Source organism: Diadema antillarum, unplaced genomic scaffold (assembly GCF_040938485.1).
Source record: "Diadema antillarum isolate AM-2024a unplaced genomic scaffold, OU_Dant_1.0 scf00000146, whole genome shotgun sequence".
Lineage (NCBI taxonomy): Eukaryota > Metazoa > Echinodermata > Echinoidea > Diadematoida > Diadematidae > Diadema > Diadema antillarum.
Genome location: NW_027271035.1, coordinates 1,941,917 through 1,963,210, shown reverse-complemented (window position 1 = coordinate 1,963,210; position 21,294 = coordinate 1,941,917). Strand labels below are relative to the sequence as shown.

Here is a 21,294-nt window from a genome sequence, read left to right as displayed (position 1 = left end):
TATAATTTGTTTAATAGACAGTACAGACAGTACACAGCTTACCAGATTTTAACTTGACACAGAAGTGATTCGTAAACCATGCTCAACATTGTTAAGAAATTAAAAACAATGTGGCACTGGTATCATTGGCCACAAAACTAATGTGAAGATAAAAACCAAGGCTGGACAAGAGTTGAAGAATTTCAGTTTCCACCTGCACTATACACTAAACAGCATCCATGGCTTGGTCCAAATCAACATCATCCAAGTATGACATCATATTCACACCAATGTTATGTAACATGAGCCGCTCCCTCTCCACCATGTCCAGCCCGTAGAGTCCAGGTCTCCCCTGCTCACCCTGGATAAGAGCAGCAAGACTGGTTGCCCCCGGCGACCCATCCATGACATCATCATCCTCCAGGGAGTCCATTCTCCTCTTGTGGTAGTATCCGCAAGGCATCCTCACCATGAAGTCCCGAGGGGGTCGTGGAGGCGGGGCGTACACCGGTCCATGGAAGGCAGCGGGGTGGGGCAGCATCTCCATGGCACACTGCTGGTAGCCACGCCCCATACCGCTCGTGCCAGGGGCGTCGGCATCTATAGGAGAGGCGGGGCGGTTGATGTCACGTAGGGCCAGCCTCATGGAGCTGGCGTCTAGCTTAGGGCGTGGATCCTCCTCAACCAACTCTGCCTCCATCTCTATGGACTGAGCCCCACGATCACCTGCACTACTCTCTGGAATATGATGACACAATTGCTCACTGAATTCATTACCAGAAAATATATTTTATCAGAACATTGAAATGATACAGCAAGTTGTTGGTTTTTCTTTAATACTTTTGCAACATTTTTTTTCTGGATCTAGTGAAATCTTCAAGACCATGAAGCTCTTTTACAATGAGTATAACTGGTAATAAAGATTCCAACTAATATCAGAATGAACATTACTGACTGATCCAATGTCCATGCATTTGCAATTTATTAGACTGTCAACACTTTCTGTTTTTTTTTTTGTTTTGTTTTTTTTAGGGAGAGAGGTATTAGCTCATCATCAGCTCTCTGCTTAAAGAGGAAATCCAGTCCAAATATAAGTTAGTCTGATAAAAAAGAGTAAAATTTTACAAGTTCAACGGTAAAAATTTGACTGAAATTGGATGAAAAATAAGGAAGTTATGAAATTTTGAAGTTCTGATAATTTCTCCAAAACAGTACCTGTACAGTGGATATGAATATGCAAATGAGTGAGCTAACCATGTCATACCCTCACAATTTTCCATCGATCGTGTACAAATAAATGGTGAAAATTCAATGTTTCTGTCCTTGAAGTCTGAAACATGACGTTATTCTCGGTTGAATAACTTCAGAATAGTGATCAGTTAGATATATGAGGATTTGAGCCTCGGGCATAATTGCATTTGAATGAAAAATTGAAATTTCCAAAATCTATTTACAAACTATATGGTAAGTTGTGAGGGAATGACATGCTCACTTTGTCGTTTGCATATTCATATTGACTGATCAAGAACTGTTTCCGCCAAAAATAGCGAACCTTCAAAATGTCATAACTTCCTTATTTTTCGTCCGATTTCGATCAAATTTATACCGTTGAATTCATAATATTTTACTCTTTCTTATCAGACTAACTTATATTTGGACTGGATTTTCCCCTTTAAAGAAAGTATATGCCTACACATCTTGAATATTTGAATTTTTTTATTATCATAACATTCTCTTTCTCATTTTCTGATTCACGTTTGCTGGAATTTGAATTTACTTCAAACTTGAACATTACATGCCTTCTGGTGGTCAATGGCCATATAACTCCAAACCTTAACACTTCATGTTTTCACTGCTGTTTACTATAAAACCAGAGACACTTGCAGCATGAAACTTTCGTGAATTGGAGCCAACGGCCCATTTCGCGGCACGAAACTTACATGCTCTGCCACTGTCATTCAATGCATTGTGCAGACAAAAAAACTTTCGCATTCATTTTACTTTCCCAAATCTTGGCTCCTTGCAAAATTCGCACAAGTTTCTTGCACGTCTCATGAAAATTTTTGGTCTCACAGCACCGATATCAAACCTTGCGCAGACTCACCTCTTCTACTGTTCCTTCTGCTTCCCACCTCCTCCGACCTGAAGCGGCTGTAGAGGACCAAGGGATGACGCTTGGTAAAGACGTGGTACAACCCGAGGTAGAGGGGACCCGAGAGCCCCACCACAAAGGCCGCTGACCGGAAGAGATTGCGGCCTCCAAACCGGTCATAGACAAGCCCCCCAAGCAGGGTACCCAGCCCTTTGCCTGCATGAACAGGGGACAGTAGAGGAGATGATCACAGAAATTACTCTAGCTCTTGAGTTCACATGCCTTACATTTTCTCTGTCTACTTTATGACTTGGGTGATACAAGTACCACAATGTACAAAAATCAGGGGCAGATCCAGGAATTCCGTAAATGGGGTGCCTTTACACGCGCCCCACATTTGTTTTCTTTTTATTTCTTTTGTTTTAATGAAAATAGGGGGGCACGCGGTCGGTGTGCCCCCTCCTGGATCTGCCACTGAAAATCATACAAAAGGATGTGGTATTTAATGATTACATCATGCTGAAGTTTTCTGAGTAATATCTTTTGAACTACTCACAGTTGCCCCACCCCCTACCTCTAGAAAGTCATTGTGTAGGTGTTTGTGTGTGGGCTGTGGGAGTTTTAAGATTTGTGTGTTTCTTTACCTGCTTTTTATCATTCCTTTATTACCCTGCACTGCTCTCTATCATCCTACAGTATAGAGTGACATTTACTGCTTCATTCAGGAGGTAGCGGGGTTTATTTTGCAAGTAGCCTAGGATGAGGTTCACGATGAATCTTCTTCGATAGTGAGTTATAGCCAACTTGAATGATTACATATATTAGACAGCAAAATGTATACGCTTCACACTAAGAACAAGATGAGACAGTTCTACAGTGAGCTTGTCCCACTAGCATTCATAATACTGGAGAGGGTGACACAACATTTGCTCCTGGGACAATTGCTCCGGTCTTATTTTCTCTGAGGACTTGGAGTTAGGGTTAGGGTTGTGATAGCATTTTAGGTTTAGTTTGATGTGAGGATTAGGGTTAGGGTTATGTTTGTGGGTAGAATTTGTGTTTAGTTTAGCATGCAGATATTTCATGGGAGAAATTGTCACAGGAGCAAAATTAATGCCATGAACTATTGAAGTGATATCTATATCACTAACTCGAATAGGCCTACACAGTATACAACAAAAAGGTTTAAGGATCTTCACTTTAGGTTGTGTTCCCTCCTTCTACATACTTGAGTGCAACTTGAAACCAATTGAAGAGTTTGTTCGCAAAAACCGATAAGTCCATTTCTGAAGATTTTGAAGTAGGCCCTATGGTCTCTGTCATAAAGTACAAAGTAATACTTTTTATATGATATATTGGTCGCTACATATAAAGGTACATTTTTGAAGTTATGGTAAAAAAAAAAATTCATATTATTCTCTTTATTTTTCTTGACCTTTAATCGCAAATATCTCCATTTGGCAAACATGGACTTATCGGTTTTTGCAAACAAACTCTTCAATTACACTTCTAATTATGACTTAATGTTTCAAGTCACATTTATGAGCCATCAATGGAAGGTTCAGACCCATACAAGCCCAGGTAATAAGGGATACTGCCTTTAATGCTTTGGGGCTTTTTAATAGTCAATATCTGGGCCTTGCAGTGATAGGTTATGAGTTGGATGTCTGGTTGGTGGATATGTTGGCTGTCGTGTTATATTGGGTTATGAGAGAGAAGCGTGACAAACACTATGCAATCATCTATTACCCGCCGTCCTGTCTGGGGAATTCAAGCAAGCTACCACACCACTAACACACGTTTGCCGCAAATTATCAGCACATATACTCTTGCCATATCAACAAACAGCAATTTTCTGTGAGGCGAAAATTTAAGGTGTATATTACATTTACGAACCAGTAATATGAAGCCTCGATATGAATGCATGCAAGTTTTGCACACAACAGCATAATGATTTTATGTCACATCAACATTCATGTTGTTTACTAACATTCTACAATCTTATCTGTGACATGACAGATTGGCAGTTGATATTTAGATTGCCTTGTCAAAGTTATGCTGAGCTTATGAGTTGCAATATCACTCTATACTCAATTATACATAATGAAGAAATTTTAGGCTCTTATAAATATCTTAGAAGTTTTCACCAAAGCCACAACCTAGTGTTCCCTAGAGACTAACCAAGCTTAGCCTGGCTAGAAATAGTTTTGAATTTTCTTAGCAGAAGGAAAATCTCGTAAAGCAATTTTTTTTTCCCTATAAGCATTTCCATGGACACAGGTTTAATTTTTGCATAAAATATCCAGATATCCAGAGGCTATTCCTTTTCTAACAGGGCATTCAGATGCAAAAAAAAAATTATACTAGAACGGTATAAATATACTAAAACGGTATAGCTATACGATGAATTTATACGTCTGAACGCTGACTAACGAAACAACGTATAGCAAAATGACAGTCAGAGAATTGTTTCGAACTAGAACTCGATAACGAATCAGTATTCCGTGTGCGTCTGAACATACGGCGACCATGGAATGGTAAAACTGGGCGGGGCTTAATGGGAGCCCACACGAAAGGTGACCCCACAGCTGTCACTCATGACTGTATATACAGCATGTGCAGTGGGAAACTGCACATCTATTTGATGTTTCCCAGGACGGTCGAAATTAGTGTCTGAACGGTCTGTCGGCTATATGATGATTCTTTATACTTCGTTTCGTTATCGAGTTTCGGTATAAAATGTCATACGTCTGAATAGGGGGTTTATTGGTCTCCTTTGAAATGGTAAATTAATGTTAGTGTTGCTGCTGACATATGTTTTCACGAAAGTGAAACTGATGTAAACAGACTATTACCCGAAGCAACGACATTTGAAACTCAATGGGACCCAAGGGGTTAATAAAAAGAGTGCTCACTGGGCCTTTGTTTTTTGTCTCTACCAATTTTACATTCATGCCCTGCGGTTCGTGAGAGAAATTTGTCAATAATGAGATTTAATTCTACATGATAAGTTTGATGCTCTGAACGGTGAATACAATCACTGGGGAATATCCTTGGAAGCTATGAGTCAGCTTTTCTAGAGAAATCGCCTCGAATTCTGTGCTTGATGGAAATGTTCACTCAGTGTGTGAGTCATTTCAGATTGAAAGTTTGATTACCCAGAGAAAACTGAAGAGAGAGAGAGAGAGAGTCTACAGATCAGTTGGAATCTTAGCTACGGTGAGAGATAGCTAGAGTGAGATAAATACATTTAAAGAAACCTGTAAGACGCACAAGGAAAGGGGAATGTAAAGTAAAAATAGAATACAAAATATGCAGCAACAGGACATGGCATAAATGTGGAGGAAAATAAAAAGAGTGATCATGTTTTGAAGTGATGAATGAATGTGAAATAAATAGCATTGAGGGAAATGTTCTAGAAAGACCGATCATGGAGGAGATATAAGAGAGAAGAGACAAAAACATACAGGAACAGGACCGAGGCATAAAAGTGGGGGAAACCAGGAAGATTCTTATGTTTGGAAATGACAAATTAATAAGAGATAAAAGGATATCTGAATAATCAGCACAAAAACATACAGGAACAGTATCAAGGCATAAACGTGGAGGAAACAAAAGTGAGGAGTCATTTTTTGAAGTGAAATATGAATGTAAAATAAAAGGATACCTGAATATCAAGCATTGTGGGATATTTTCTGGAAGAACTAATCATTGAAAAGACATAAGAAAGTAGAAAGTGAGACTAGTGACTGCTGCAAGCTGGTTGTATGAAAGATGAGCTGCATGCATGCATGTATTGCTCTTGGATTGTCTGCGAATAGTACATCGACATCTACTTCAGATAGTATCATGCTGTGGGGGTGGGGGTTGGGGTGCGGAGGGGAACCCGTCATGAAAATGTGCATTGAACACCCATCAGATTGAATTTTTTGCAGTGACAAAATGCAGATCTCATGCAGCGTATCATACTTTGACCCTTTTGGACCCGAAATGTATGTGGCCACCCTGATGTGCAGGTGAGTTATGTATTGTGTCTAAGTGCTGCATGGGTGGGTGTATAAAAGTACGTGCTTCTCTTCGCCTGCCCCATGTCATTTGTGCATGTTACCTTGCTCTATTCTCGAACACCTAAGAATAGTGTGACATTTTCTGCCACTTTCAGAGGTGGAAGTTTCCAATAATTAGGAAACTTCTAGGTGCTGAAAAATTAATGATTTGGACAATAATTGAGTGACACCATCAATCAATCTCTGACACAAAGTATGAAATGAACTGCTATCTTCAGTAAGAAGAAGCAACATTTTCATTGTTTATTTATCATACTATCTGCATGTTATACATTTCAAAGTCTTTTATTTACTTTAGGGTCTTTCCCCCATCAAGGTTTATAGGATTTCATTGATCTCCTTTTGGCAGATATATTTACATCATGACTTGAAACTGTGATGGTTGTTGTTTCAGTGTTGAAAGGAACAAAATGAAATGAAATGAAATGACACAGCAAATCTCAAGGTGCTGTGGAAATGTTCTCTTTGTTGGGCAAATGTAAATTACAGGCTTAAAGAGCTGTGTCACAGAACGTTTGAATGTAAACTGCCATCAGTGCACTCACCAAATCCCATGTGGACACTTGTGAAGACTGCTTGCAGGGTGAGAGCCAATCCAGGAGGGGCGTTCTGGTTGGCGTACGACGTGCAGGCGGCCCACGACAGTCCGTACGTGATGCCATGGAGTAGCTCAAAGGGAATCACCGCCCAGGCATTGGTGATGAGGGAGTAACCAAGGAAACGCACCATGTAACAAAAGAGAGAAAAGCAGAGAGCACCTATGTGGCCCGTGAAGCGGATGACGCGGTTCGAGAGAAACAAGAATGGTATCTCCGCGATGCACGTTATCGTTAGCGTGAGTCCCATGAGAGTGTGGGAGGCATGCAGTTCCTGCAGATAGAGAAATAAGAATGTCCCTATGACACCAAATCCCATTCCTAGGACACACACCATCACCAGGAAACCAAGAATCTCTGGCTTTCGTATGAGTAATGGGATGTTCTGGCACTGCGCTTTGACCGATGTCTGCGGTGGGAAGACGATAAAGGATGCTGCGACTGCCGACGCCAGCATGAATCCAAGGAATAGGTAGAAAGCAGGGTCAAAATGGGAAAATCTGTCCGCGGATTTCCTGTTGTAGTAATCGATGAGGACACCGGAGATGAGAGAAAATGCCCCCCAGCCGAAGGCACCCCAGATGCGCTGCTTCCCAAAGTCATCATGCTTTTGGTGGAGGAGTTCCATAGTTGTGGAGTGGAGGATCGGGGAGGTGGTGCACATGAAGGACCTGCTGAATAGCACCAGGATGAGGAGCAGGAAGAATGTGGAGAGCAATTCTGAACTGTTGCCAGGCGGGGCTTGGTTTTCCAGTGATGCATCGGTGTCGTGACAACGACAGGAAAAGTTTCTGTTGCTGGGCAACAGATCAAGGGACACATCCATGGATACATTCACTAACACGGCGTTTGACCCTGGAGTTCTGTTATTGCTGGAACAAACGATGTCCTCGCTAGGCATTCGTTGACCATCCTCAGTAATCCAATACCTTTCTGGTTGGCATTCACTGCAAATACTGTCTGAATACATGCAATCCGAGGGATCCGACGATTCACTTCCATTGCACATTTTTGCTTCATCATTGTTCCTTCTGTCATGCTGAACAAAGCAAATTGGTTGAGAACACTGATATGTGATTGTTGATGAAGTATCACTTTTGCTGAAATTGCAGACTTCCCTTTCGGCAAATATTGCACAAATACTGTCACACATGATAGACTGTGAACGAGGCATACTCTTATTTTCTTTATCCCAAGAATGCACTGATGGTGTACTGATATACAAATACGTTGGAAGTTCAGTGGTGGCGCTTGCCTCTTGAAATGGCTCAGTAGTTCTGTACGGCCCCAAAGACACAAGCTGTGTTTGAACACTAGGCCGATGCGTGACATTGGTTAGAGTAGAATATCCCAGAGGCAGGGAGGCTGGCACGAAGAAAGTGCCGAAGAGGAACACTGTAGCGCCCCCTATGGCGGTGAGGAGCACAGCTCGGTGCTGGTTGAAGCTGTCAGCAATGCTGCCCCACAGGTGGGTAAAGACGAGCGCGAGGAGGGGCTCCAGCCCTCGTATGAGTCCAATCTGGGTAGCGGTCAGTCCTAGTTGACCCATGAAGAGTGGCAGGTATGGCACTAGGCTGGAGAGACCTGACAGACAAAAGAAATTGTCATATATTAATCTATACATATTTTATATTTCATTCAAAAGACATAATTATAATTAAACCTTGGCAGTGCAGAGGTGGACAATCTCACTCAGTACAATAGATATATTCTTAATTCTTTAAACAAATTCTAGGAGGTTATAAAAGATGTGCGGGGTATGAGTATATGCAATTGAAACACTAGCATTATTCATTTGTATGTGTGTTGCATTATTGTTTAACATAAACAGTAGATTTCATATTTATCTACTCAGGACTTGACACTAATTTTTTTTTTCCTCTGGTGGCCCATTCAGGCTGCTAAAATCTTTGAATGTGAAATTTTGGTGGCACAAAAAAGAAATGTAGTGGCCTGAAGTAAAAGGATATGTAAAATTCATTTTGAATTTCAGCTGCCTGATCAGGCCACCAAAACCAAAATATAGCATTTTTTTTTCTAAATTTATATATTATATATATATATATATATATATATATATATATATATATATATGTATCATTGAACTCATATGCTATATATATGCATATATATACATGACGTATGTCATGCCTGAGGGAATATACACAAGTGTCAGCAGGTTACTCTTTGATAGCCTCACATGTGCAAAAAGCTGAAATTAGCAGTTTTATCATCATAAAGCTTCGTGTTGGGCTTTCTCATCACTGTCTATTCCAGATTTCTAGATTTTGTTCCCATTCCATGTATTCAAAATGGCCTTGGATGTTATGACTGGCGATGCAGTCGCAAAAAATCATCTGGCATTCGCGAGCCTCCCCGCTCAGTGGAGCTGCTTTCGGGGACGTGATGGCATTGGAAATCAATTTGTGGAATCCGAGGTTTCCATCCATACCAGCTGCCCGGCAATCGCGGTTCGCCATGATGAATCATTGATTGACATTGTTTCACATGAATAAGAAGCAGGTCATTTGGGGAGATACACACGTTAACCCCTCATCATAAGTTAATATGTGTTTGTGCACGTGTGCTGTACTCTGTTAGTCTTTCTGAACAGCAAGTCACAAAGGTCATAGGGTAGAAAGCCAATAATGCAGTCAGTACACTACAATCACAAAACCACCTGTAAAAAAACTGTGCTCGAACCTGTGCTCTACACATACATGCCATATATTTTGAAAGCAAAATATTATGTGAATCGGGATTCATAAGACAACTTCCCAGGGGTTTATTTGATAATGGATGAACATGTAATACAGGGAATTACAAACAATTGTTATCCCTTTTCAAGAGAAAATTTGGAATTTTCCACCTTGAAGACAATGTGTTGTAGGAGGTGATATTTTTACAGTTATCAGTCAACTATAACATGTTAAGTAAAATAAAATCTCTCTGAGATTTATTACAGTGTAAAGATGATTTGTGCAGAACTCAAACAGAAATGGATATAAAAAGAATTTGAAATCTTAGTTGGGTGCCAACACTATCATTCAAATACACATTATTTTGTCATTTTTATAAAATTCCCACAACAAAATCTGACTTAATATAAGACAAATGTTCTCTCTGACTCATCAGTTAGTCAAAGAACTTGTCTTTAGTCCGACTACAGGAAACAGAGTCAGGCTTTTATCTGCACTAGCACTACCAAATGGGCATATAACAATACTAACTAAATAATGGCATAAATGATACAAAACTATGATATACATGTATGTTCATATATGACTGGATGTATGTAGGTTGAGGTGTTACATCAATGGAGTTAACAATTAAACTACCTTTTAGATATCTACTTGATTCAAACTCTGAAGGAAGATATTGGTCAACCTCGCATACATTGTATTTCTTTTTCATCTGCTGCTCTTCAAAAATGATTATGTCACAAAATGTTTTCCAAACAACATTTTCAAGCTCACTTTTCATCCATAAACCACTTTAACCATCTAAAAAAAGTTCAAAATCCAATATCCAGAAATGTCATGGGTACTATTGCTCTTACAAAATACTGTTACCTTGTCCACACAGTATACTCAAAGATGAAAATGGATGAGGATTCATAAATATGATCTGTTGCCAAGGTTTATAGCTGAAGCTGGCATCTCCAAGTATATGTATCTCTAGCCGGAACATGTTTATGAGGTATAAGAAATAAAAACATTGTCCAGGGAAGTAGAAATGCAAACTATACAAATTGCTTAAATTGCAAAATGACAAATCCAGTAGGAATGTAATCTTTGCAGTACGATGAACTTTCAAACAAAGAAATCATCAATGGCAAGGAAGATATAATGTAAAAAGTTGTGCACTACATTGTATCAAAGGTATACTGAGAATAGAATTATATTTTCCTTCAGTAAATCTGACTTACAATTTCCCAAAAGACACTTATTCTTGGATAAATCCCATTGCTCTTTCTTTCTGAATCATTTGTGTCTTGCGAATAAATCATTTCCTTCAAATAACAAAAGTGGGGCATTTCTTTACCTACATTCTACTTAGATCATTTGGGAAATGTATGTTTTAAATCTCTTTTGAGCCACCCCATAAAGTATTGACGTGAAGGCCAATTGGATTAAATCTATACGTCACACTTGAGATTTTTCGTGATTATTTCTGGCATTAAGAGTACAGTAGTAATGGATGAAACTCCTCCCACTTGGGACATAGGAGTGGATCCTTCTCGATGTTTTGTATGTGCAGTGCACAAACCTCCAACACTCTGTCAATAACCCTGATCACGTCCCACGGTAGGGCTTATCCAACTGAGACTGCCTTTCGAGATTTTCCACGCAGACTCTCATCCTCCACTGAAAGGCATAAGCTCTTCCAACCTTCACACATTTGCATTTTCTTGGAAAAAGTCATTCCATGCCTAGTTATCAGTCACATCTCACCAGAGCACTTCTTGCCTCCTATCCTCATGCCATGTAATTTAACATATGAATGCACTTAACTTAAAGTACCTCTAATATATCGCTCAGCTGTTTCGCAATAATCACATAAGACAAATTTCTCCTTTGCATACATTACTTTAGTTGAAAAGCTGAGTCACTGTGATATGCTAGAGCCTTTATGAGGTGTTACATCAATGTCACTGTGATATGCTAGAGCCTTTATGATATTCATTTCTTTTGTCATTTCCATGGCAACATCCCATTAGCATTCACAATTTCCAGCTGTTTCCATGGCAAAGGCAGTTAAAGTAGGTTATAGGTTGCAAGTATATTAATCCCTTGAGATGTGATGGTATATTATATTGAAAAGATATTAGATTTACACACTTGAATTATATTCTTTTGTTTGATGATCTAGACAGGTAAGAGTTCAAATTTCATAGCTCAATTGATTCATCACACACTAACTTCACATCTTGCAAGTAGAATTTAAAATGATACTTCACATACATGTACAGACAAAGACTAAAATGCAAGCAAAATGATACACTTCTTTTTCTCCAGCCATAACAATGATAAAAATAAAATACATAATTATAAACACAGCATTTTTATACTTGAAGCTATATACAAGTGCTATGTTTTTTAAATGTAAAATTCTTTATCACTGCAGGTTTCACAAATTTGTTAATAGCTTAAGATGTCAAAACATAAATCAAGACATACAAATAACACAGAGATTACAGAAATAAGCATGTTAATAGAAAAAAGACACTTCTCACATTAAAAAAAATGTTTTAATTCTTATGGTTACATATAGTTTAGATATATGCATTGCATATGATTGCATACGACTGATCTACAGTGTATATGTATATTTGTATACAATTTTATTCTGACACACCTCTGCAAGATATATCATCATCCATCTACCACAAATGATTCGATAAAATTGAAAATAGTCAAATTCTGGACTTATTAGTAATTTTGTCCAATCTGCTCTTCACTATAACAGTTTTTCCATCTTTCAAAAATGTCTTCCTGAAGGAAAAAAGAAGAAGAAGTGATCACCTAAGCTAACAGACTATATCTAGTATATTTTATAACATGAGCTGGTAAGACAAATGTACCCCCCCCCCCCCCATAATAAGAAAAAAAGATGTAGAAAAGAAATGATTATTGCAGCTAGGGCTTCCCTTGGGAAACATTTGCATTGAGAAAGACTCGACTAAAAAAAAATCCTTTTTCACACTGGTTGATTGTTTACACATGGGTGAATGAATACAGTGCAATGATGTGGGCAAACGTTTGCCCAGTAACGCTACCTATTACAAGCACCTGGACGTGATGTGCTTTGTTTACGAACATTTTTTCTTGCATGGAAAAGGAGAAACAAAGGTAATATGAACCTATGAAGGTTGCAATATCTTATTACACTAGTGTCCTCATCTACCTCCCCCACCTCAGACTGTCTTTATTCCTCCTTGGCCTTTGTGCAAATTGATTTGAGACAGCAAGGAATGCATTAACTGAGGAAAATGGAGCCGGTTGATGTGTGCAAGTTTATCTTTCGCACAACAGGTGGTGCAAAGCAGACTGAATTTCAGCCCCTGCAGGAAGCATGAAGCCTTATGTTTCTATACCTTTCACCAAAAGGTGAAAGCTTTTTTTTTTTCATGCAATGAGACACTTGAAATCAAAGTCAGTGGGAATGACAGACTAAAAAGCGCACTGAGAACTTGTCATCGATTGAACATCGGTGAACATTGAGGTAGGCAGATATGTACGTACAGTGCATATAAAAAAAAAGGTAATCCAACTTTGGAGGGCTACTATTTTATAATTGTCAGCTATGGAGAGTGCAATGTTGGTTGTGAGGAGGGAACTCTTCCTCTTTCCGATGATACCTAATTATGTTGTCAAACATCATGCATGACTGAGCACATGAACTTTAAAGACAACAATAACAAATTTTACTTTTTCTAAGTTTTATTGTGAAGGAACAATGCATGTCTTACTGCATGGATGAGATCTGACAATGAAAGTGGCCAAATCATTAGGCCAGCCTGCACGATTGCAGGTTCGTGTTTAGGGCTTCTTCTAACCTTTTACGCTTCATAACCTTCAACATGGCCATGTTGTCGATAACTGGTCCTTCCCACAAAGGCTAAACCATTATCCATTTTCTCTGCTCATATTCAAGACACGGTTTGTCGCTGCCAGCCATGTGTTGAATGTAAACAGAGAAAATGGACTGTTTGGGTTGGCCTCTGTAGGAGTGACTAAGTTATCGTACAGGTGGCCATGTTAAAGGTTATGGACCATAAAATGTTAGAAGAAACCCTAAACACACTTGCCCTAAACACAAACGTGCATTCGTACAGGTTGACCTATTTGGCCACTTTCATTGACAGATCTCATCCGTGCAGTGACACGTGCATTGTTCCTCCACAATAACACACAAACTTGGAAAAAGTGCAATTTGTTATTGTTGTCTTTAAAGTTCATTGCTTAGTCATGCATGACGTTTGTCACATAATTAGGTGCCAATTTAAAGAGGAAGAGTTCCTCTTTCCTTTCAACTAACATTGTGCTCTCCATAGATGACAATTAAGAAATAGTAGCCCTCCAAAGTTGGATTACCTTTGTTTTTATGCGCACTGTATATAACCCATTGGCACCTAACAGTTTCTTGTAATGTTAATGTCTACTCAACCAGTAGATTTTACTCATGTAGACTGTTCAATAATTTGGAAAGAGGGCATTTTATATATAGATACAACCTTTTGTAAAATTATTGACAAGAAGGTGTGCAGATTCCAGGCTATAAGGGAGTGTGATTAACCCATCCAAGATTGGTCCTGAGTATACTTGAGCAGGTGTATGGGAAATGCATGTTACAGCAAAAATCAACCTGCCCTCAATGGGTTAGGAAGCCTGGATGTGTGTTTGGCAAATCACTGTTTTACTCTGCTGTAAATGTATCTCTTGATGTAGTGGTTTACCACAACTGTCAGTCATTCTGTTTGGCAAAAGGGCGTGTCAGCTGCGTGCCCTGAAATTCTTATCCTACTTGTCGGAGGGGCACCCTGTAGATAAACACTGCCTTTCTTCATAAGATGTAGAATGGCTTGCAGCTCCAGTAATGTGACTCTGGAAAAAGGTGTACATGACTAAATTGTCTAGTTAATGAAGATTTTTACAAAATTTGGGACAAAATGATAATCAGAGAAATAAGATTGAAGCGTGTACATTATATCCAATACTACAAAATTTCCTGAGTATATATCATAGTCTTAATGGCTTCTAAAGTCAAGAAAATATAGCATACACCTGTATCACGAAAGTCAGAATAACCTTCCACACAAAAAAGTGCATACAAATATGCGTGCTTGACATGCACATTTAAGTCTTAACTTCTATCACAAGTTTTGATAAGTGATTACCGGTATCTCCTATTCGTTAACATCAGTGGAGTATCATGCCTGATACATCAAACGAAAATAGCCACTAAGCTGTCTGCACTTCTGATTAGGCAATAATCTAGATTTCCAGTGCCATTTCATTATGCTAAATTGACATTTGTACAATATTTGGAATAAACTGCAGCTTTATCAGATACAATCTACTCCTCAGATGTTCATGGCCATTCCAATTATTTGTCTATTTTTGTAATGAATATTTCTGTATGAATGATTGCTTAATAATGAGCCAAAATATGGTTTCTCATATCAAATTAGAAAATTTACCACTCATTGAATTTTTGTCATATGAACTAGGTATATTAATAGGGTTTGCCTGCACTGATTAAATAAAGGTCAGACAGCTGTATGTGAATTTTTGCTCCAACCCCATAGGACCTAAGGGGATTTTTACAGTATTTACTTCTACTCAATAATGGATGCAGTAAATAGCACACTATTTCAAAACAAGATATCAAATAGCAGAGCAGGGTGATACAGGGATAATAATGAATCAAACAAAATAAGCACGTATAGAATATAAAACATTTTTTTACACACACACACACATACACACACACACACATGTACACGCTTACATGTACATGCACATAAAGTTGGCCATGGGTGGTTCATTAACTATTGTTGAAAGAGGTAGCCACCGATGATTTAGGTGTCACAGGGTTACCAACATGACAAAATGCTGCACTTGGAATAAAAACAAGCCAGTAACCAAGAAATCTGCCTGTCATTGGGAATTCTGATGTTGTACATATCCCATTACTAAAGAAAAGCACTTGTCCGAATCTACATCTATTCATTTGCCATCTACTTTTTCTCCCTCTTTTGCTCTGATTTGACTTATCAAGTCCAGGAAATCAAAACATTCTCCTGCTCTCTCTCAAATTGGCAAATTTTGGAACAATTTATTTCTGATTTTTACACAGATTTAAGGAATTTAAAAAAATCTATCTAATCTCTCTCCACTATAGGATGTGCAATGAAATGTAATGTTGCCAATTTGAATATGAAAACTTGCCAACTTCTGCAGCACTCCCCCACCCCCTCCCGACTATATGATCTTGTCTTCAAATCTTGTTTTGCAAATCAAGTTTGATTTTATACAGTAATGAAGCTATGCATTTTCATGAGAAAAATACTCAGAGGAGAAATAATTTCTAAGGCACTGTATTTCAATCAGCCTAGAGGATTCAAAACATTTTCTCCTGTAATAAACCCTTTCCAAAATTGTTGCAGTCTGCTAAAAATATCAAATTGAAAACAAATGGTATGTATTGGGATCATTTCCTTGGTAACATTTCAGTGAGATACATTTGTTATTACTATTTTGGTAAATATTTCTTGGGCATGAGGAAGAACTGAATCACTTATATGGGAACCTCAAAAAATAAGATTTTCAGTATGACACAAACAGAGTATTAGGGGATTTCTTATTTCAAGATTTAGGGGTCTTGATATTGAAGGATTAAGCCAAGTTTTATCTGCATTGTAATGATATCATGACTCATACCAAGGACCAAAATGTACCAACAGAAATGTCAAACAATATATAAAATTGGAAATAATTTACTTTGTATTAACAAATCAAAGTCAAGAGTGATATGATCAGTCTAATCCTAAGTCCCTGAAAGAGATACAGGGTTTGTATGTTAATGCAAATCTGGCAAGATACATACTGTAGGACCAACATCTGCTGCCAATTGAAAATATAGCCAGGGATCCACAGAATCTGTGTAGGTATACAAATATGTATCTTCATTTTCTTTGATTTTGATACCAAATTACAAAGTAACATGTTATAGACCTGATTCTTTACTCAGGTCAGGCACTTGGTTTGTAAATCTAAACATTTGGCTTCTGCCACTTTTGAAAATTTAGTGTTTTTTCATGTATTCCTTTTTTTTTCAACTATATATGAATTTTGTTGGCTTAGGACTGGTGTATCTCCCATCAAGTACCCTTTCATTTCAGTCTATCTGGTCTCCTTCCAGCAAGAATATCATCACAGGCTCCTTGAGAGCAGTCCTTCCAGATGTTTAGGTATCAACAGACATCTCCTACAATAATGAATGCATTTCACAGCCTAGCTATCACGCTACTTTTTCTAAGTACTAGTAACTCCTTAGTGGACCTCGCACATTTCTTCATTACCCACTGAATATATTTCAAGCTTTAGACTTCTGACAATGACTATTCCAGCATATCTTTTTAGAGACAGCTAATCAAAGAGCAAATGTGTTGAACTTTACATTCTACATGATGATTGTGATGGGACATAATGTGGAAGCATCTTCATAGATGTTCTCTCTACTTCTGCCATTTCATTTCCCGTCACGAGGAAAATGATACACCATATTGTATGCAGCTGATTCAAGTTTCTCCAAACTGGCATTTATTCATATCATGCACATCCTGCTTTCAATTTTATGGCCCTATTCAACAGTCATTTAGTTTCCTCAGTTTCTTTCATGATGCTTAGGGTAAATCTATCTGCCATCATAAATGAGCTTGCTCTTACAGACTATCACAAGCACACTGTCTCTTTTTGCTCATTTCCACTTGAAAGACATTTTCCCATATACTTTTCATTTATGTTGAGGCAGCCATCCTAGTAAAGCTGCACTTATGATGACAGTATCAAGCATCTCCAATTTGTAGTTTCATGCTTGTAAGATGCAATAAATTTGTCATATTGTTTGAAATATCCAAGAATTAATCTGATGGAGTCACAAATCATGATTTCACACAATCATTGCTTCATGAGTATACTAGTAATGTATTTGTTTTCATCATTCATTTGCATGCTATTTGATTGTTTATCAGTATTGATTTTTCCCCATGAAAGCAAGAATAAAACAAGCAATGTGTTTTTGTATACAAATGATACAGTTCATAGATACTTTTTTTTTAATATTCACAGGTGTCATAACCAGTTATACCGTCCAATGTTTGAAAGTATGGTAGATGTTTAATTTGTGTCATCTCTTTGTACATGTTGTATGTATACATCTAAGGTTTGATGCCACATCTGAGTCTACATACATGATGAAACATTCTTCACAAGTTTGTGAATGCATTATTATTCAAAACTGCGACATACAAGATGGATAAGGTTATGTAAAGGAGAAAACAAAATGATGTTAAAGACTTTCATCACAGGAAATGAAACCTTTTTGTCTGTACTACAGAGACATATCTTGTAGTCACCACATACATAATTTTTCCTTAATGCTTTAAGGTTAGTACAGACATGTACTCAAACAAATCAAGGTTAAGATGGAATGTAGAAGCATGATCTCTTTGCTTTGAGGTTTTAGATAAGACAAAATGGTTAAAGGGATAGTACAGTATTGGTGGATATGAGAATTGGGCTTTTAACTTTTTGCGAGATACCAAGAAAACACTCATGAAATAGTACAGAGCACACCATTTTAAGAGGAATTCAAAGTTTATTTGATGAAAATCGGGTTTGGAATGACTGAAATATCCAAAAACAAAGTAAAACAAAGCGATCTTAATAAAGTGTGGATCCCACACTTATTAGAATCACTCTGTTTTGGATATCTCAGCCATTTCAAAACCAATTTTCATCAAATAAACGTTGAATTCCTCATGGAATTACATATGCTCTTTCATATTTCATAAGAGGTTTCTCATTATCTCACCAAAAAATTTTAGAAACCTGAAATTAGGTCTTAACCAAAACTATACGATCCCTTTAACTTTCTCATTATGTTTAGTTTAACACAGATTTCACAAAATCAAATTGAACATGTATGTACTTGCATCATTAGACAGAAGCATGTGCTCCTCATGCAAATCACACCTAGAGGCATCCAGGCTGCTTGCTTTTAAACTTGCTTTTTTTCATAAGCTGAACACCTAAATAATATATGAAATAATATATCTATCTATGTATCTATCTATACATATGAAACTTACATCAAACAAGCATCAGGATGAAGTAATGCCATATTATGCAGAAATCGGTCATCCTAGGAGACCTTGACTATATCACAAAATCCTTCCCTTCCCCATACTGTACACATTTTTAAGCACATCTTTCATCTTTCAGCTATCTTCATCTCTTGAGAACTACCATTAAAAGGGGGAAAAAGAGGGGGGATGGTGACGGGACTAAATAGGGATGAGGAAAAGATTGCATCTGAGTAATTACACTCACCAGCCAGATGTGTGAAATACACTGCCTTTACCGGGAGCAGCGCCCGGCTGATGCGTAGCTTCATCACGAGGAAGCTTTCTCCTTCCGCTTCCCTCAGTCAACAGGGTTATTACTTTCCAGGGGGTTGGGTTGCTCCTGCCGACGATGGCCATAGGCTCCCGCATATTGCCTTTTACTGGACCTCTTCCGCCATGCTATCACACACGTTTCCCGTCACACTATCCTGGGATATGTCGACTGCAACCGTCACAAGTTTGAAACTGAATCCTTTGCCCGGGGATGGTAGATACCTGGGTGGGGCTGAAAGAAAAAAAATCATATATTTTCAGTAGAGATATATCACATTTAAACTTGTGAGTTTTTGAGTTTTGTACACACCATGCAACCTTTCACTCAACTGAATCTGTGAGGCATTACCCTGGTAAATCACTAAAGTTGCATTCGCGAAGAATCAGCTACTTCATCCATGCACTTTTCAAAATTTTCAATCTCACACACTAAGTACTTTTTATGTTATACAGTGTGTGATAAATAATATGAATCTTTCCTCAGTTGAAAATGACAGATAGATGAACCGCTGCCATTCTCTTTCCACATAGCACTCATGCATATCAGTATGATGTCAGAAAGTTGTTAATACAAAGAAAGTAGAGAAATAACATCACAGGCTCAAAACAACACAGCATATTGAGATGTTTTGCCGATCTGTTTACATCAGACTTTGTGGAATCATTTACAATTACAGCCTTGGGTAGCAAAAGAATGATTTTTATTAAATGATCAAAACATTACATTAATAATAATCAAATGACAGGCATGAGAGTAAAGACTCCAAATCTAAAATCAATTGGTCATATCATACATGAGTATGAAACAAAAACATAAATTCTGGTAAGCACTTCATCTTCATGTAGCATGCATTTCCAAGAGACAGAGGCTCAAGAACACCACATATATGCAATGTAATCTATGCTGGTCGCATTTCATACCAGGAAAATTGGCATTTAAAGAGCCTCCTTAATTAAATTTACATCCACAGAGGCGTCCGGTTGCTCCTAGCCAACAATAAGTCAAAAAGTCTCTGCCAAGACTTAATTGCAATACGACGCCAAACACCTCAAGGCAAAATACTGGAACAAACCGCGCTTGATATAGGTTGGACAATTATTTTTCCTCTAGATTTGCATCTCTGAGAGGAAAGAAAAAAAAACATATTGCCATTATTCTCCTTGGAGGCATGGCTGGTTTGCTTTTTAAATGCAATAAACACAGATAAGAAAAAAAGTCAGCATTTTGCAGTCCTTCAGATTATACTGTACAGTTTAGGAAAAGAAATTTAGGTTATGTAACTTTAACAAGCCCACGCTGGAAGACTTACAATTAGAGCAAATTCCCGATATTCTTAAATCGAAAAGATTTTTGAATTTCTTAAACTTGAAAGGCTGTATCATAAGTTTCTACTTCAGTTTATCAAAAAACAAAAGCAAACATTAATGCTTGTTGACACAAATTAGAGGTGCTTTGAAAACAGGTTTGTATAGCTGCTTTGAAATGGGTTTCAGGGCGATGTAAGCACAGGTTTTCATGTGTAGATTAATGTAAGTAGCCCCTACCTCTAAACTCTTATCCAAATTTAATATAAAGTACAATAAAGCAGAAGATAACATGAAAGCATGATTGATGAATTGCTTTCAGCAAGCAATGCATTTCAACTACTGGTATTTTTATCACAACTTTTGATTTATGTATCAGTAACTTGGTGTCACTGCTTTCTGATAAACAAACACATGGCTATGTAAATCAGTACTCACAATTTGGATGCATTTTTTTTTAAATCACCCTTTTATTGTAGTTATCAAAATTATGAATCTTTTTCACCATTGCCATAGGCTAATTATTGTTTCATATGAAGAATGCACTCAAAGGAACAGTCTGTAAATATTTAAGTAAGACTTCCCTGTGTGTGTTTTAGATTAGACACATTTCTTGACGCATATATTTGTTATGGCCTCTTAAATGGAGCAAGATGAAAAGGAGACGGCTTAAAAGGGTTTATTTCCCATACGGCACAGATCTAGCCACGCACAGTGGTCGTCAATTAAGGAACCGACCAATGCAGAAATGGATAATGACAGTCGAGGCAAAGGGCATGAAAGCAGAGTCCAAGATATCTACAGGTTTTATGTACAGCAAACAAGATCAAAGAGATTGTACACAATATGTGTGCATCCTGAGTATGTTAGATCATACTGCATGAACCACTTTTGAAAGTGACTTCACCTGTTTGGGGATTTCTGTTGTTGTTGTTGTTGTTGTTGTTGTTGTTGTTGTTGTTGTTGTTGTTGTTGTACAGATTCTCATGGATGAGGATTTTCAAGGTATTCTACTGCAGTTACAAGAAAGAACACTTCCACACTGTGTCGTGTTGTGTTGTGTTGCGT

At 37.9% G+C, this 21,294-nt stretch overlaps 1 protein-coding gene across 1 annotated transcript; it reads right to left on the bottom strand.

The window, feature by feature from the left end:
* Positions 1 to 205: 205 nt before the first annotated feature.
* LOC139721600 (major facilitator superfamily domain-containing protein 6-like) lies at positions 206 to 18,917 on the bottom strand. Its single transcript, XM_071632931.1, has 4 exons — positions 18,854 to 18,917; positions 6,684 to 8,318; positions 2,084 to 2,287; positions 206 to 717 (listed from the first exon to the last, which is right to left on the bottom strand). Exons 1-4 carry the CDS (start codon positions 18,915 to 18,917, stop codon positions 206 to 208), a joined length of 2,415 nt encoding a protein of 804 aa, XP_071489032.1.
* Positions 18,918 to 21,294: the final 2,377 nt, after the last annotated feature.

What these genes read in the sequence shown, in the direction of transcription:
- LOC139721600 (XM_071632931.1), bottom strand. Translation starts at nt 18,917, where the DNA reads ATGAAGCTACGCATCAGCCGGGCGCTGCTCCCGGTAAAGGCAGTGTAT. An exon ending in AAGTGTCCACATGGGATTTG is followed by an intron (nt 2,288 to 6,683) that starts GTGAGTGCACTG and finishes CTGTTCATGCAG; the next exon opens with GCAAAGGGCTGGGTACCCTG. An exon ending in CAGAAGGAACAGTAGAAGAG is followed by an intron (nt 718 to 2,083) that starts GTGAGTCTGCGC and finishes ATCATATTCCAG; the next exon opens with AGAGTAGTGCAGGTGATCGT.